General features: G+C 39.9%; 1 protein-coding gene across 1 annotated transcript in view; it reads right to left on the reverse strand.

Annotated features, from left to right (window-relative positions):
- cdk14 (cyclin-dependent kinase 14) overlaps positions 1-15,180 on the reverse strand; it is a 659,453-nt gene extending 644,273 nt beyond the window's left edge. Inside the window, exons 1-2 of the mRNA XM_043690284.1 lie at positions 14,615-15,180; positions 14,072-14,103 (exon numbers count right to left, since the gene is read on the reverse strand). Of these exons, the coding sequence (XP_043546219.1) occupies positions 14,072-14,103; positions 14,615-14,705 (123 nt within the window). The 5' untranslated portion in view covers positions 14,706-15,180. The remainder of the gene's footprint in view (positions 1-14,071; positions 14,104-14,614) is intronic.
- Positions 15,181-15,659: the final 479 nt, after the last annotated feature.

Here is a 15,659-nt window from a genome sequence, read left to right on the forward strand (position 1 = left end):
ACGCCTGGAGGAAGAACGCCTCATCTTCCGCCTCGGAACACTTCAACCCCAGGGCATCAACGTGGACTTCAACAGCTTCCTCATTTCCCCTTCCCCCATCTCATCCTAGTTTTAAACTTCCAGCTCAGCACTGTCCCCATGACTTGTCTGGACTTGTCCGACCTGCCTAGTGCCTTTTCCACCTATCCACTCCACCCTCTCCTCCCTGACCTATCACCTTCATCATCTCCTCTCCCACTCACCCATTGTATTCTATGCTACTCTCTCCCCACCCCCATCCTTCCCTAGCTTATCTCTCCACGCTTCAGGCTCACTGCCTTTATTCCTGCTGAAGGGCTTTTGCCCAAAACGTCGATTTCAAAGCTCCTCAGATGCTGCCTGAACTGCTGTGCACTTAATGGTATGGTCCTAGGAAGTGTTGCTGAACAAAGAGACCTTGGAGTGCAGGTTCATAGCTCCTTGAAAGTGGACTCGCACGTAGATAGAATAGTGAAAAAGGTGTTTGGTATGCTTTCCTTTATTGGTCAGAGCATCGAGTATAAGAGTTGGGAGGTCATGTTGTGGCTGTACAGGACATTGTTAGGCCACTGTTGGATGATTGCATAAAATTCTGGTCTCCTTCGTATCGGAAAGATATTGTGAAACTTGAAAGGGTTCAGATAAGATTTACAAGGATATTGCCAGGGTTGGAGAATTTTAGCCATATGGAGAAGTTTAATAGGCTGGGTCTGGTTTCCCTGGAGCGTTGAAGGCTGAGGGGTGGCCTCACATTTATAAAATCATGAGGAGCATGGATAAATAGACAAAGTCTCCTCCCTGGGATGAGGAAGTCCAGAACTGGAGGGCATAAGTTTAGGGTGAGGGGAAAGATAAAGGGAACCTAAAATGGGGTAACTTTTTCACGCAGAGAGTGACAAATGTATGGAATGAGCTGCCAGAGGAAGTGGTGGAGGCTGGTACAATTGCAACATTTAAAAAGCATATGAATAGAAAGCGTGGAGGAATATGGGCCAAGTGCTGGAAAATAGGACTAGATTGGGTTAGGATATCTGGTCGGCATGGACAAGTTGGACTGAAGGGTTTGTTTCCATGCTGTACATCTCTAGGTCTCTGTGGAGTTGTGCGAGAGAAGAGAAGCGATGGAATGAGCTGCCAGAGGAAGTGGTGGAGGCTGATACAATTGCAACATTTAAAAGCATATGAATAGAAAGCGTGGAGGAATATGGGCCAAGTGCTGGAAAATAGGACTAGATTGAGTTGGGATATCTGGTCGGCATGGACAAGTTGGACTGAAGGGTTTGTTTCCATGCTGTACATCTCTAGGTCTCTGTGGAGTTGTGCGAGAGAAGAGAAGCGATGGTCTGGACCTGCCCATGTGTCATCAGATTTAATGATGTGTGGACACATGCTCCCATTCCAAAAATCGCAAACAATTTAAACATTTGGAATTCTGAAGAAAAGCAGCATACATTCAGGAAGGAAATCAATTTAACTGGACTACTTCGTATGGGGCTCCAGTCTGAAAACAATGCAATTAACCCTGTTCATCTCTCCAAAATGGCTCTCAGGATGCTGTGCCATCAATTTAACCAAGTATGCACTGCAAACCCGTAACATTTTTAAAACCAAAGCCCAAGTCAACTCTCCCAACATGGCTTACCATTCATTTTTGTGCGCATCTCAATTTAGCATATTATTTAAAGTGGTTGCTGATGTTCAATACCTCTCAGAACAATGTTATACCAATTTTGTGCCCCATATCATCAACTGCAAACTTTGAGGCGAGGGGGAAAACAAGGTGGGGAGAAATGGTTTCCTTATATTTCACTGTCCTTTGCAGTACAATTCACCGGGGAATGAGCTTGAAATGAAGCTCCCCTATTCCCAATCATCACAAACTTTGTTTTTTAAAAAGTTGCCCAATTTACTCAATTTTCAGATTGAGGTTGAAAAAGTATGGGCCAGGTTTCAGTACTGAACAAGATTTACTGTTTATTGGAAGTAATTAGAGTCTAGCTACATATTTAAACGTTACAAGCCATCAAGAAATAACAGTAATTTTTTTTTTAAATCCTCATTATAAATAGCCTCTTTTACATACAGACGAACTAAATGGGCAAATTATTCATAAACAGAGGTGAAGAAACCTGGAAAGACAGCTCAGTACGCTTTGTTGCCAGTTTTTGTTCAAATGATAATGATGACTACTGTTGCTGGCCTGCATGTTACTCCAGTCAGCTTTCTCCAGATGGTGTTACTGGTTGGTGAGACAAGATGGCCAAGTTAATTAGTCAGATAAAAAAAACTTCAGCTTACAACTGTTGCAGGAAAGAAACTGATTTTCTTCAAGTTCACAGTGGGTTTTTAAAATAAGACCCCAGAGTCTGTTCCCATGCTGGGGAGGAATTGAACATTTTTCTCTCTCTCGCTCTAATTTGTTCCCAGTTTCAAGCTGCTCAGTTATCCAAGAACAAGCCTCTTGGTCATTGTCAGACAAAAAAGGTCAGTCAACCATTGATCACTACTCCATGCAATCAACTTCTCACCATTAACAAGAGCGGCAGTGTCCACACACCCCTTGGTTCCAAATCATCCACAACCAAAACTTCATTTGTTGTTTGTTCATGGTGGTTTACACTGTGGTTGTACAGAGGTCAGATCACCCGTTTTTCCAAACTGCAGAACCATTCCCAAAACAGTTTTCATTTCAGATGTTTTTTTTTGGGGTGGGGGCGGGAACTAAAAAGACAGTCCCATCACAAACATCTCACTTCAGTTTGCTTTCGTCTTCAGGCATTGTGAAGGCCCTGGAACATTTGGCATTTCAATGGGTAAACCAATGACCTGCACTACAGAATGGATTGTTGTCACAAATCCAACAACTGCACCAAAACATGGACTTTCCATGAAGAATGCAAAGGTCAAAGACAGTTAGGAAGAAAATTTTAGACTGAGCAACATGATTGGAGAACACTGTTGTAAGTACAATTAAAGCAAACTGAAAAATGCAGCATCTCAGGCTTGGCTGAGTTTAAGCTACAAACAACTGGAGAAAGATGGTCTGCAGTTTGAATTCCCGACATTTTTGATGCAATATTCACAAGGGAGTGCTGACATTCCTTAAACTCTTCCTCCCCCTAAAACTGCACCACTTTTAGTTGCTAAAGAGATTTTTTAGTCAAAAGTTAATCATATTGACATATAACAGACCACAAGTTCAGTGTTTCTACTAGAAAAGGTTGTTTTTTTAAAAAAAAACTTGGATTAAGTGTCTTAAAATTAAGTTGTTAGACTGCTGTTCATGAAAGCCCACATCACAATCTTTGAGGGATTGCTGATCAGTAAAGATTTTGTTAGCATATTAATCTGGAAAACATTGAAATAAATCATGTACTTAAAATTACACTTATTTTCCTACGTCAGCTAGACATGAAATATAATATCCTGTGCTACAGAACTAACTTTTCCAGACAATTAAATTTTCTTGCAAGCTGTTCTGCTTCAGGCTTCATACAAGACATTTAAAAATAAATTGAAATTCAACTTTGTTATAAGCACTGAAAATCACTGACCCAAAAACATACACACACACATACCTTGTCCTCTTCTCAAATCCACCCCCAAGTCTTATTAATTAAAGTAAAATCTGCAATCTAGTCATTCAGAACTTTTATTTCAACCATTAGTTATGATCAAAAACACATCCCAACACCATTTTGGAACAAGTCAGCATGTCTGTTTTAAAACATCTGAATTATACTTCCAGTTGGAGGAGTCAGTTAGGGAAATAGCAAAGCTGTGTCAATTTTAATGGAGTCAGCTTCATTTGCAGAGAGCAAGTGAACTCCCAGTATTTACTGGACTTGGTGTTAACTTGCCCAGGGCAATGAAGGGCAAGGAAATTACACCTTGGCAATGACAAAATACTAGGTAGCCAAGCTCAAAGACCAATTGTTTCCAAGACAGTGAACCAACAATCTCATACTGCAATCTTTCAAAAGGAAATAAGTCACAGTCCATCACTAAACCAAATCTTTTAACATGAGCAATCTTAGAAAAGGGTGTTACTGTTCAATGGTAAATGCCTGGAAATGGGTACTAAGAAGCGTTCACCATCAATTATAAAAGGCACAAATATTTTCGATGCATAGTTAATTAGCAACTCTTGCAAAGGCTAAAATGTGCCTGGCACAATAAATCTTGAAAGACTTAAACACTATCTCACCATGTGAAGGAGCACAAACACCTCGAACTCAGCACCTTAACCTCTTGCCCCACACCCAAAAAATCTCATTATCAATCGACAAATAGGAAAGTAAAGTGGCAGTGGAAAAGGTGAGCTGGAATAATATCACTAAAAGGAAACATAATAATGAGCAACTAATCAGGATGTGGAGCATGTGACCTGCAACCATTGCATACAGTCTAACATACAGTAGAATGCAGCAGTGCTTTCTCATCACAACAAATGAGGCTTTTTGGAGTGTAAATGCCTGCTGAGTGATCCTGTTAATTCATCTCCAAATAAACAACCTATATTTGGTTAACAGTCCAGGTACAAGATTGGCAGCTTTAAGCAAACATACTACAAGGAGGGTTACCTTGATTGGCACTCTAGGGCACCTTACCTTTGAGACCCTGACTTCCTGCTAGGTGGCAGTTGATAACTCAATGCCACTATAACTGGTGTCAGACTACAAATGGAATTTTCAGTATGTTTTTCATATTGGCTCCAAGTGTCCATGCAGATGACGCACAACTGTGACCAATAACATCTATAGCCACTTCTGAAAAGGTGACTGGCAGGTAGGTATGTCACTGCATGGAAATCATGTCTAACAGTAGGGTGGGTACAGTCTGCTGTTGCCACAGGCAAAGGCAACCATCCCTCCATTGCACCTCCTCTTTCACAGCCCACCCTCAAAAAGCCATGCACGCCAGTGCCATTCTTTCTCCTTTGGAAGATTGAGATTGGCTACTCTCCAGTTACAATGCATTCAGTGGACAAAGTCAACTACATAAGAGAAAGTGACTTTTGACAACAATTACAATATTGTTAAAAAGAAAAGGAACATAGTTGCGGTTGATTATGTCTCCAGAAACAGCAAGTTGCTTTTTTTTGGTGGATGAGATAGGTGGCAAGATTCACCTAATGACTTTGTCAGGAAGTGAGAGTATTGACGGATTAAAAATGCAGAGGATTTTGAAAGACATTTAAGCGTGGTCAAGGGACAGTGCACAAAAGACTTAGAAATAGCAAAGAATGTGTTATGTCGACTACAATTTACAATGTTCTTTTTGTTATCATTGAGAGACATGAAAGTGAGCAGTGTGGCAAACTTACCAGATAATGCTCCAAAGACCAATTTCTTGATATGTTTAAGATAGCAACCCCGAATGAAGCACAAGTTTATAGGTAGGTACTGCTGTAGCTGCATGCTGAACATTACTTTAAAACAAGAGGGCCAATCAAGTGCTGATCCATTTGAAAAAAAACAACAAAATGGCAAATCATTGTACTGAACTTCCACAGGAAAACAAACTAGTCTACAATTAAGAATTCTTATCTAATGATTCTGTATTAGGAATAAGCTCAACTCCTTTTAGGAGACAGCCAAGTTTGCCAGCAGCTAAAGAAAGGAACAGCTATTTCCTGTTTTCAAAAATGTGTTTGAAAAACCATTGTAAATAAAAGAGTGACTGGACATTTATCAAACCTGGAATTTCACTTAATACTTTCAGCAAACTTTTGTTTGGACAATCAGTATTGTTTGAACAGACCAAAGCCCCTTACAACATATTAAGTTGGCCTAGACTCCAACCTGGTGATTTTAAAAGTTGGGTGCCAGGTGTTGAATTGCATCTAAAATGCAATTGATCAAGCTACTAGTCTGGAAGCAAAACATGCTTTACTCATGCACCATAGTTAAAAATACAACAAAATTAAGAAGTGCAATAACAACTTGTAGAAAACTTAACAGAATAATAGATTAACAACTACTCAACACTAACTATTCCAATATAGTAATATCTCATAACCACACCCTTGCAAAGGCAAATTCAGTAAAATAGATATAGTCTTGCATGCAATTCCAGGAGCAGGAAACATTTAGCTATAGCAGACAGAGGAATCAGAGCTTCCACATCCAGCTTCAAGACCCCAGCAATTGCTGAAAGCAAAAACTATAAGTCCTTGTTCTGTGGGAGCCTGATCCGACCCATTCAGGCTGCTTCTATTGTTCTAACTTTAAAAAGCCCAAGGCCTCAATCTGTTTATTGGCTTTGGAGCAAACTGCTCAATACCCATTTCTAGAAGGCTGGTTTAAATCTGTTTTAAGCTGAACTTAGACTTTGTACTTCAACTCCTGAATTAGTGAGGCAAAAACAAAACTACATCCCAAAAATTACTTCAAAAAGACATGTAAATGGTATTGGTCTCTAAAGCAAGGAACACGAGGACAACAGTGCAAAAAACAACGAGCATTTTAAACCGATAGAATTTGTACTATTGAAGTTATCTTGTTGCAAATAAGAAAGTGAGATTGTTTCAAGCTGTCAAAAAGTTACTTTTATAATAGTCTCAACGAAGAGTTGTCAGAGGCCCACATTTGCTGTCGTCCAATATCATCATGGTTGATTTGAGTGAGTCTTTAACTCCATTTTCTTCTAACTACACCCAACCCCAATAACCCTGGACTTCTTTGACAAAAATATGTCTAACTCCGCTTAACATCCACTCAGTGATTCCACCCTCACTGTTCATGAGGAAGTGACCCTTCGGAAATAAATTCTTCTTAACTTATCTAAAATAGGAGTACTCTTAATTTGAAGATTACTCTCTAGTCCTAGATTCCCCGAGAAGGGGAAGACATTTCAAAATTGATCATGTCAAGCCTCCTTAAGATTTAAACTATTTCAGTAATATTACTCATTTTTTCCTAACTCCATTAAGCCTCAAATTGCACGAGCTTTCATTACACAATAATTTCCTTATCAAGAGGAAGCTTTCTCTGAACTGCTTACAATGGAAGTAAATCCCACCTTAAAATCACCAAAATGACAACACATCCAGATGTGGTCACACCAGTGCCTCATACGCAATTGCAACAGAAAAAAAAGAAAGACTTCTCTACTTTTTCACTATCCTCTTGCAACCAAGGTCACCATTTCATTTTCTAATTACTTACTTTCCCTGCATTCTGACCTTTTGCACTTCACATACAAAAGGGTACCCAGGTCCTTTGTAGCCTCTAAATAAGTATTGTGCTTTTCTATTTTGTCCAAAGTGAACAACTTCATATTTCCCATAACTTACCAAATATTTGCCCACTCATTTTACCTATCCTTTAGGATACTTTGGATCCTAACACATCGTTTTTCTAACCATTATCATAGCAGTAAATGTGAATAGAATAGTCATTAATAATCAATCTTAAATAGTCGAGGCTTCAGCACTTAGCCCTGTGACACTCCATTAGATGGTCTTCAATTTGAAAGTGATCCATTTAGCGCAATGCTTTTTGCTATCAGTCAGTCAGCTCCCATTGCAGAATATATTTGTTTACTATATTGGATCAAATATTTGGATATAGACTCTTTACATGCCAAAGACCTTTTAGAAATACAAATTCATAAAGAATGTGATCTTTTGCTCCCATAAATGGTGAGTTTGGAAGCAGGAGGGCACTTGTTTAGGCAGGATGATACTATACCCACATTCCTTCATTTTCCCAACTCCACTAGAGTAGAGCACCTGGGACAACAGTGTTCCTGGTTGACCTTCCTGTCCCAAACATTAGGAACTGCAGATGTTGGGTATCAGAGTCAAAAAGTGTGGTGCTGGAAAAGTACAGCAGGTCAGGCAGCATCCAAGGAGCAGGAGAATCAAAATTGTCAGTTAAAAGCCAGTGACAATGCTATAGATCTGGAGTTGCACACAAGCCGGATAGTGATCTTCAACACCTTTTTACAAGGCCATTAAATGAACGAGATGGGTTTTACAACACTGACAGTGGTTTTCTGATTATCATCCCACTTTAAATTTTCATTTTTCAACCTGGAATGAAAAGGAACAAACTCCATGAGAGCAGCTGTTTTTTTTGGGAATAAGCCCTTCATTAGGAAGGTTGGAGTGAAGAGAGAGGTGGTGGCTGTGACATAAATAGGAAGGTGGGAGTGGGGGTGACGGTGATGGTGACAGGTTTATGGGGAAGGTAGAGCAGATGTGTGGGCAAGGAAGATGGACAGTTCAAGAGGGCAATGCCAGTTTGGAGGGTTGGATCTGGGATGAGGTGGGAGAGAGGGGAGACAAAGGGAAGCTAGTAGAGTCGACATCAATGCTGTGTGGTTGAAGGGTCCCAAGGCTGAAGATGAGGCACTCTTCGTCCAGTCATTGGGTGGCTTAGAGTCAGGCCTCAGAGATGGAGACCGACTCAACATGGCCATCTACTTCAAACCCACAAATTCCCACAGCTACCTGGTCTACACCACCTCCTATCCCACCTTCCTGTAAAAACATTATCCCTTACTCAATTCCTCCACCGTATCTGCTCCCAGGAGGAGCAACTGGCCATCCAGGACATCCCAGTTGGCCTCATTTCAAGGACCACAATTTCTCCTCCCACATGATCAACGATGCCCTCCAGCACATCTCCATTATTCACACCTCTGCCCTTGAACACCACTTCTCCACCATAAGGAGGATAGAACCTTCCCTGTCCTCACCTTGCACCTCACTAATTTCCGGATACAAGCATTATCCTCTGCCATTTCCACCATCCACAAATCAGACCCCAGAGATATATTTCCCTCCCCAGCCCAATCAGCATTCCGCAGAGACCATTCCCTCTGCAACTCTGTTAGGTCCATGCCCCCCAGCAACCCAGCCTCCACTCCTGGTACCTTATCTTGCCACTGCAGGGGCTGTCAAACCTCCACCTATCACTCCCCATCCCCTCCGTCTGGGGTCCCATAGGGGCCTTCCACATCAGGCAGAGATTGTCCTGCACAGTCCGTACACCACATCTACTGTCGCCTCTACACTAGCGGGACAGGACGCACACCGACGTAACATGGCGGGCACACACACACACACACACGGCCAACCAACTTTCCCCACCACCACCACTCCGCCAAGGTCATACAAGTCCAGGGCCACCTCCACTACCAAATCCAAGCCAGACAACCGGAGGAATAATTAGTCATCTTCCATCTTGGGACCCTCCAACCACACAGCAATGTCAACTTCAACGGTTCCCTGATCTCACCTCCCCCCCCCATCCCAGATCCAGCCCTCCAACTCAGCACCGCCCTCTTGAATTGACCTACCTATCCATCTTCCTCCTCATGTATCCAATCCACCCTATCATCATCACCCCCCACCCCCATCTACCTATAGTTTTCACAGCTACCTTCTGCCAACCCCTATCCTTGCCTTCCTGATGAAGGGCTTATGCCTGAAACGTCGACTCTCTGCTCTTCAGATGCTGCTTTCTTATCTGAATGCCAAATAACCACCACTTATGGATGACAACCCCCTCTATCACTGGGCAGGACTTCCATCCTTGGGGTCTGCTTTCCAAGGGAAGGTGCACTGATGGCCTTGCCAATGTTTGACTGGCATTAGATTCAATGGGTCATCCCTGAAAATAAAAAGTCAGCACAGGTCTCTCTAGGCCTCATTAGGTCAACAAGACTCCATCAACATTTACTCATTACCCCTCAGTCATCTACTTCCTCAAATAACAAACAAATTGACAAAAACAAACAAACAAGTTGAGTGTGCTTGATTGCACAGGGATTATCTAAACGTTCTGCCTGCCACTGCTTTGAAACAATAAATGCTCCCTCTGGCCAGATATTCGGCTCACTAGAATACAGCTTCCTGCTTTTCATCTTACTCCTGTCTTGAATTGAGTTGTTACATTTGCAGTTTTCCAATTCACTGCAATCTTTCCAGAGTTTAGGGAACTTTGCAAGATTATATTCAAATGTATCTCGTTATCCTGCAGCCACTTCTCGTACTCTAGATTGCAGGCCATCGAGCTTGTCAGCCTTTAGTCAGATTAAAACCTTCCCAACACATTTTCCCCCATAGTATTTAAATCCACACCCCATTGAACATTTTCCTAGCTTTCCCCTAATGCTCCAATTCTTCCCCCTCACTATATTTCATACTTTCCTGATCTTTTGCCCTACCATTAAATCACAGCATTGCATGCCTTTTCTTCCAGTCTGATCCCTTAGTTTGCAAGGATGCAGAATTAGCCATATGGTTCACATTGCTTGCTGGGACACTGCATATATTTATATGCAGGGACCCATCCTCTGCAGGGAGGGGAAACAGGTCAAGAATTTTCATTTAATTCTAAATGAGAAAAGAACAAACAGCCCAAGGAACTGTTCTCCATGGCCAACACCTATAACCAAGCTTAACTAGCCAATCAGCACCCTTCTTTCATCCAGAATACGTTTTTGCTCTTGGAAATATGGCATTCTTGCATCTCTCCTGGTGAGTGCAGGATAAAACCTTCAGCAGCATGGGTGTTTGTGTTTTCCCTCCTCCCCTCAGACATACCTACATTATGTACTATCAAAGTGACTAATAGCAAACTCTCTCAAGCAACTCCTTTTAATTTGTGTAACCTATTTGTTGCACTGCACACAATTTCTCCAATGCTGCTTCAGAGCTACTCATTCCAGGCTTGTGGGAACCTCCAATTGCAGAGCTGGAGTTTCTACAGGGAGTTGAAAGAGTGTACCCAGACTGTTCAAGACATACCTCAGTCAGTCAGTCAGTCTGTCTATTTGTGGAAAGGAGGAAACTATTGTCGTTCAATATTTTTGATTATTATTTCAGTATTCTAGAACAAATGATCAAGTAGAGATAATTGAAAAATAGGTGAAACACCATTGTAGCGGTCATGACTTTAATCACATTTCAAAAATAATAACTTCCTTCATTATACCAACTGCTTTTCGTAGCATACCAAGATTTTAAGTCCAATGTCCTCCACGTACTAATAACACTTAATTGACTGAGAAATCATGCAAGTATCCCACCCAAACCATCCTTCTATACAGTGAAACTTGTATAAAGATACTCCCCCAACCATCAATACAAAATTCTACAGTACACTACTCCAAAGCATGCCTGAAGTTTTAAATGGGTCAGTCATCTTTTCCAAAGGAAACTCTCAACATGCAGACAACTTGATACCACAGCTTAGGTTCTTCACAACATTAAAAAAAAAGGTATTGTTGACATGGGCCTTTTATTTAAAAATGATAATGGCTACCAAATGTTAAAACAATAAAACAAACTTATTTTACTAATACCCATTCACTGTGGAGGCTCAAAAGGTACATGATAATTTAAATTCTCCAGCCAAATATTCTGCACTCCAACACAGACATGTGGGCAAGTATACATCTAGCTGAATTTCTTCATGCTGCATTCATAGCTTGCCATATAAAAACACATTAATATACTAACAAAGCTATGTAAAAAGTTGGATATTTTCCACTCCATTTCTGTTTCTTTTGACAGTCATTTTCAATTGGAAGTTGCTATAATCACCAAGTGCAAGACCTTGAAGTGGTACATATTTCATACTGTCCAGATTGGCATAGTTTTCACATACTAAACCAAGAACAGCTTTGTTTTGAAGGTTTTTTTTCCCTTGAATGCATCACAGATCATTGTCACGTGAACTAAGAACGTACCTGATCTGAAATACCAATTACTATTTTGTGGTCTCTGGTTTGCTCACTGAAAAAAGGAGACACTACTTCCACCTCTATCAAACAAAAGAAGGAAATCAGTGCTAATTTGTATGTAATACTGATTACTACCTCTAAATATTGCACTAGGTTTAAACACATTGCTTGCTTCATACTGATTCAACAACAGCTTATTATTTGAATGAGTGGACAGATGGGGCAGTTTCCAGCACTGATTGCTGTTTAACAAGTTTGCAAAGATAGTAACTTAAAAAAGACATACCAATAAAATATTGAGGCAAATCAACCCTGGGCCTATCCTAACATTTCTCAAAACACAAATTTTACCCTAAGTCATTTCACAATTACCAGCTGAAGAAATTGTAGAGAAACATCTGGTGCAACATTCCATTGTCAAACAATGCAAAATTTTGACTGGCAAAAAAGCAACACTTCGTTCAATGTTTTTTTGTGGATTTGCAGCAGAATGCTAATAAAAAAATCTTTCAGTGCAACATTTCTTAGACAAAAATGTAACCTTACATATTAAGTTTTGCAACTTCATAGGAGTCAGATTCAAATTTGAATTTAATTTACATGTGATAAATTAGGTGTGATATTTCAATGAGTTTGATCATTTATAATGTGAAACATCTGGAACATTAGAGCTATTAATAGAGCTACAATAATAATGCTTGTTAAAGGGACATTATAAATTGAGCGTTGGACAGGTTTTGCATCTAAAACCAATTTGAATTATGTCACAAATGAAGAGGTCATTATTTCAGATCATTAGGACTATTTATTCCAATGATGACCCGAATCACCAACTACATATTATAACGATAACAAAACCAAATGAAATGAAATATGTTTTGATCATGCACCCAATACCATAATGAAACTAAAACTCAGAAATCCAAAAGAGCTGGCAATTATATGAATGCCAGTAATCAAGACATCTATTTAGATCACAAAGGTTCAGGGTTATCTAGAGCAAAGAACAAAGAATTCAGCCTCAAAGAAATATGGCTAGCCTTCCAGATTCCATTAACAGACCAAGGTTACTGATCAATCATTATTACCTTGGAGTACTGCAGACCTGCCTGGATCTGGTATCAGGTTTTGCCTCTGTAAACTAGGCATCTACTGACAACCTCATCACTCTAGGGCTGTCATCACTCCAAACAGATGCTATTTATGTGCCTTCTTTAACCCCTATGCAGGAAAAAGTCACAAAGTTCCCAGAGAACAGATAAATATGTTTGAATCCTGTCTCAGTGGACATAAATTCCAGAAATAAATGTAAGGAGAGAGAGTACCATAAGCCACCTTCACAAGGCACAAATTCATTAATGCTATTCTCATGCCTACAGTTTAGGCACTACATCATTCAATAAATTATGTTGATATAGCATATTTGTGCAATTTAAAAAGTCACAATTAAACCCAACCATGTAATATTTTCTACTGATTAGTGCCTTCATTATTAGTGCTCCTAATTCCAGGTATTCACAATAAGATTGTATTCATTTACAAGAAAAATGTTGCCATAACTTGCATTCTATTCAAGAAAGAGGACATATTTTGCTCTTGCCTGGGGATTTAGTGAAAATTCTTGATCCTTTCCTATTAAAATATTTATTCACATTGAGTAAACAAGTGGTTATTATTAAAACAAGGGATGAAATAAATGCCTAGATATATTTTGACATGGTCATTTTGAAAATTTTATTGTCCAAAGGAGGTGTAGTGATAATTGTATCAGATGGTTGAAATCCCAATATTTCTGCTACAAGAGCTTTTATTTCAGAAGCGTTTTTCAACCTGTTGTGCTCCTAGAAAAAAAGGACAGCAAACATGTACAGGACATACTGAAGTACCCAGTTTCCTGATAGGCTTTCAAAATGTCTTGTTTATATTAATCAGTTGACATCTGATCCTAGCTTCACCCACAATCAATTCTATAAACCCTCACTCATCACAGGTCTCAGAATGCGCAGCACCAATATTGTCATCTGCAAATCAGGCTAGTCCAGAAACATAAAACTTTCCAATTCACTGATTATTGTACAAAGATAAGAAATACACTGATTTATAAAATATATTCAAATTGACCAAATTATGACATTAAACATGCCCAAAAACTAAAAGATGGGAGGATGCTAAATAACAAAAAAAAATCCTCCAAGAATTCACTTAATATGGCTTCAAACTACTAAAAGAGTTTGATCTAGATAACACAAGGATAACATCTCACACAACCTCCCAAAAGAAAAACTTACTTCCTCAACACTAATCACTGCAAACAAAAGTACCTGAACACGTTTATCTAAACCGTGTATCTTACCTCATCAAAGTTATTGTCATCTTTCTTCAAGGCTTAAAACAAAAAAAAACAGAAACATAAATTAATGCCTAGCTTGTAAGTAAATTCCCAATAATCCTAGTACTTAAACTCATTATCCCCATTACCTACATAGGCAAAGCAGAGCTTTTAGAAAACCTCCATTCGGATTAATTCAAGAATAAAATAAGGTCTTCTACACAAATGTTTTATCTAATAAAAACCATTTTATTAACGATACTGCAAGATTAGAGTATACACAGAAAACAGTTCTGAGCATTTGAGGTTTCTTCTATGTTGAAGTACATCAGCAGCTTTCCTTGTACAACCAGTACAGTACTGCACAGAAGCGAAGACTGTGCTAACTGCGCCAGCTAGCTTTACCCTGGTGAAAGTGTTCCTCTTTAAAAGGGAGACAGAAAAAAACCTAACAGTCAATGGACATTTTAAAACCTAATAATGAACACTTCTCAGAAAGCGAAACTAAGTGTGACATTTCACAAAGTGATTAAAAAGATCAAAAGCTTCAGTAATCAATAAACTCACCCAAACGACTGAAACTTTCAGACAAAGTTCTTCTCAACTTTTTCATTCTGCCGATTTTCTCAGTCGACTGCTCTGAAATCATATCACACATCTTTGGTAGAATGGTCCAAACTGGTGCCTCTTCCGAATCCTCGGTAAATCTCTCAAAAAGGGGCCGGAAAACAAAATATGGTTCCCCTCCCCCTTAAAAACGAATAGCTGCAAGGGAAAGACGAAACGGTGGGCTTAAGTTTGAAGGCTTCCCTCCATCCTCCTGTCAAACACAGGAAGTATATTCACAGCCCCTCGGCGTTTTTTTTCTATAAAGTTATATCCTGGAGAGTTTCCCCCTTCCTCTCTCTCTCTCTCTCTCTTGAATTCTTGGCACGCCACTAAGACAAAGTAATTCATCCAGATAAGCGGCGCTGGAATCAATTCTTCTGTATTTCGAAGAAAGGAGGAAGAAAGAGCGAAAGGGGAGGTTTGCTTTTGAGTGATAACCACTGTCAGCACTGAGCCAACAGTGAGCAGTCACCCTCTCAAAGCCTCAGTGAGCTGGGCTGTCATTTTCTCCACAAGTCAGATGCACTCCGATGGTCCAAAACCCACCCCTCTCTCCCGGTTGGCTCTCCTCCGTAGCCCTTTGCCCATTCTATGGTTCGATAGTATGTCAATCACTCTACAGCCAGCCCCCGAGGATGCAGGCTCCAAGAGTTGGTTGCCACCCAGATATTTCTCAATTTTTTTTGCTGAACTGTTTGGCACAGTGGAGGAACATTGTTCCTTTGAAAACGATATGGATTACTACCTAATTAAATGGGAAACGATGTATTTAAACTGGATATGGTGTGTTTATATTTTATTTAAAAATGTGTTAATAATAAACTGTGCAGAAAACCTCCCAGAGTCAAGCACTCGGTTGTAAATTATATCCTATTTATTTGTTTTAGATTAGGGAATGGCCCAACCTCATTAACTGGATGACATCACGGCTATCGACATTCGTGCTTGAATAAAAATCACAGCTATCAGAAAGTAGCCCGAAGCCAGCCTGGTAACGACACAG

Source organism: Chiloscyllium plagiosum, chromosome 5, assembly GCF_004010195.1.
Source record: "Chiloscyllium plagiosum isolate BGI_BamShark_2017 chromosome 5, ASM401019v2, whole genome shotgun sequence".
Classification (NCBI taxonomy): Eukaryota; Metazoa; Chordata; class Chondrichthyes; order Orectolobiformes; family Hemiscylliidae; genus Chiloscyllium; species Chiloscyllium plagiosum.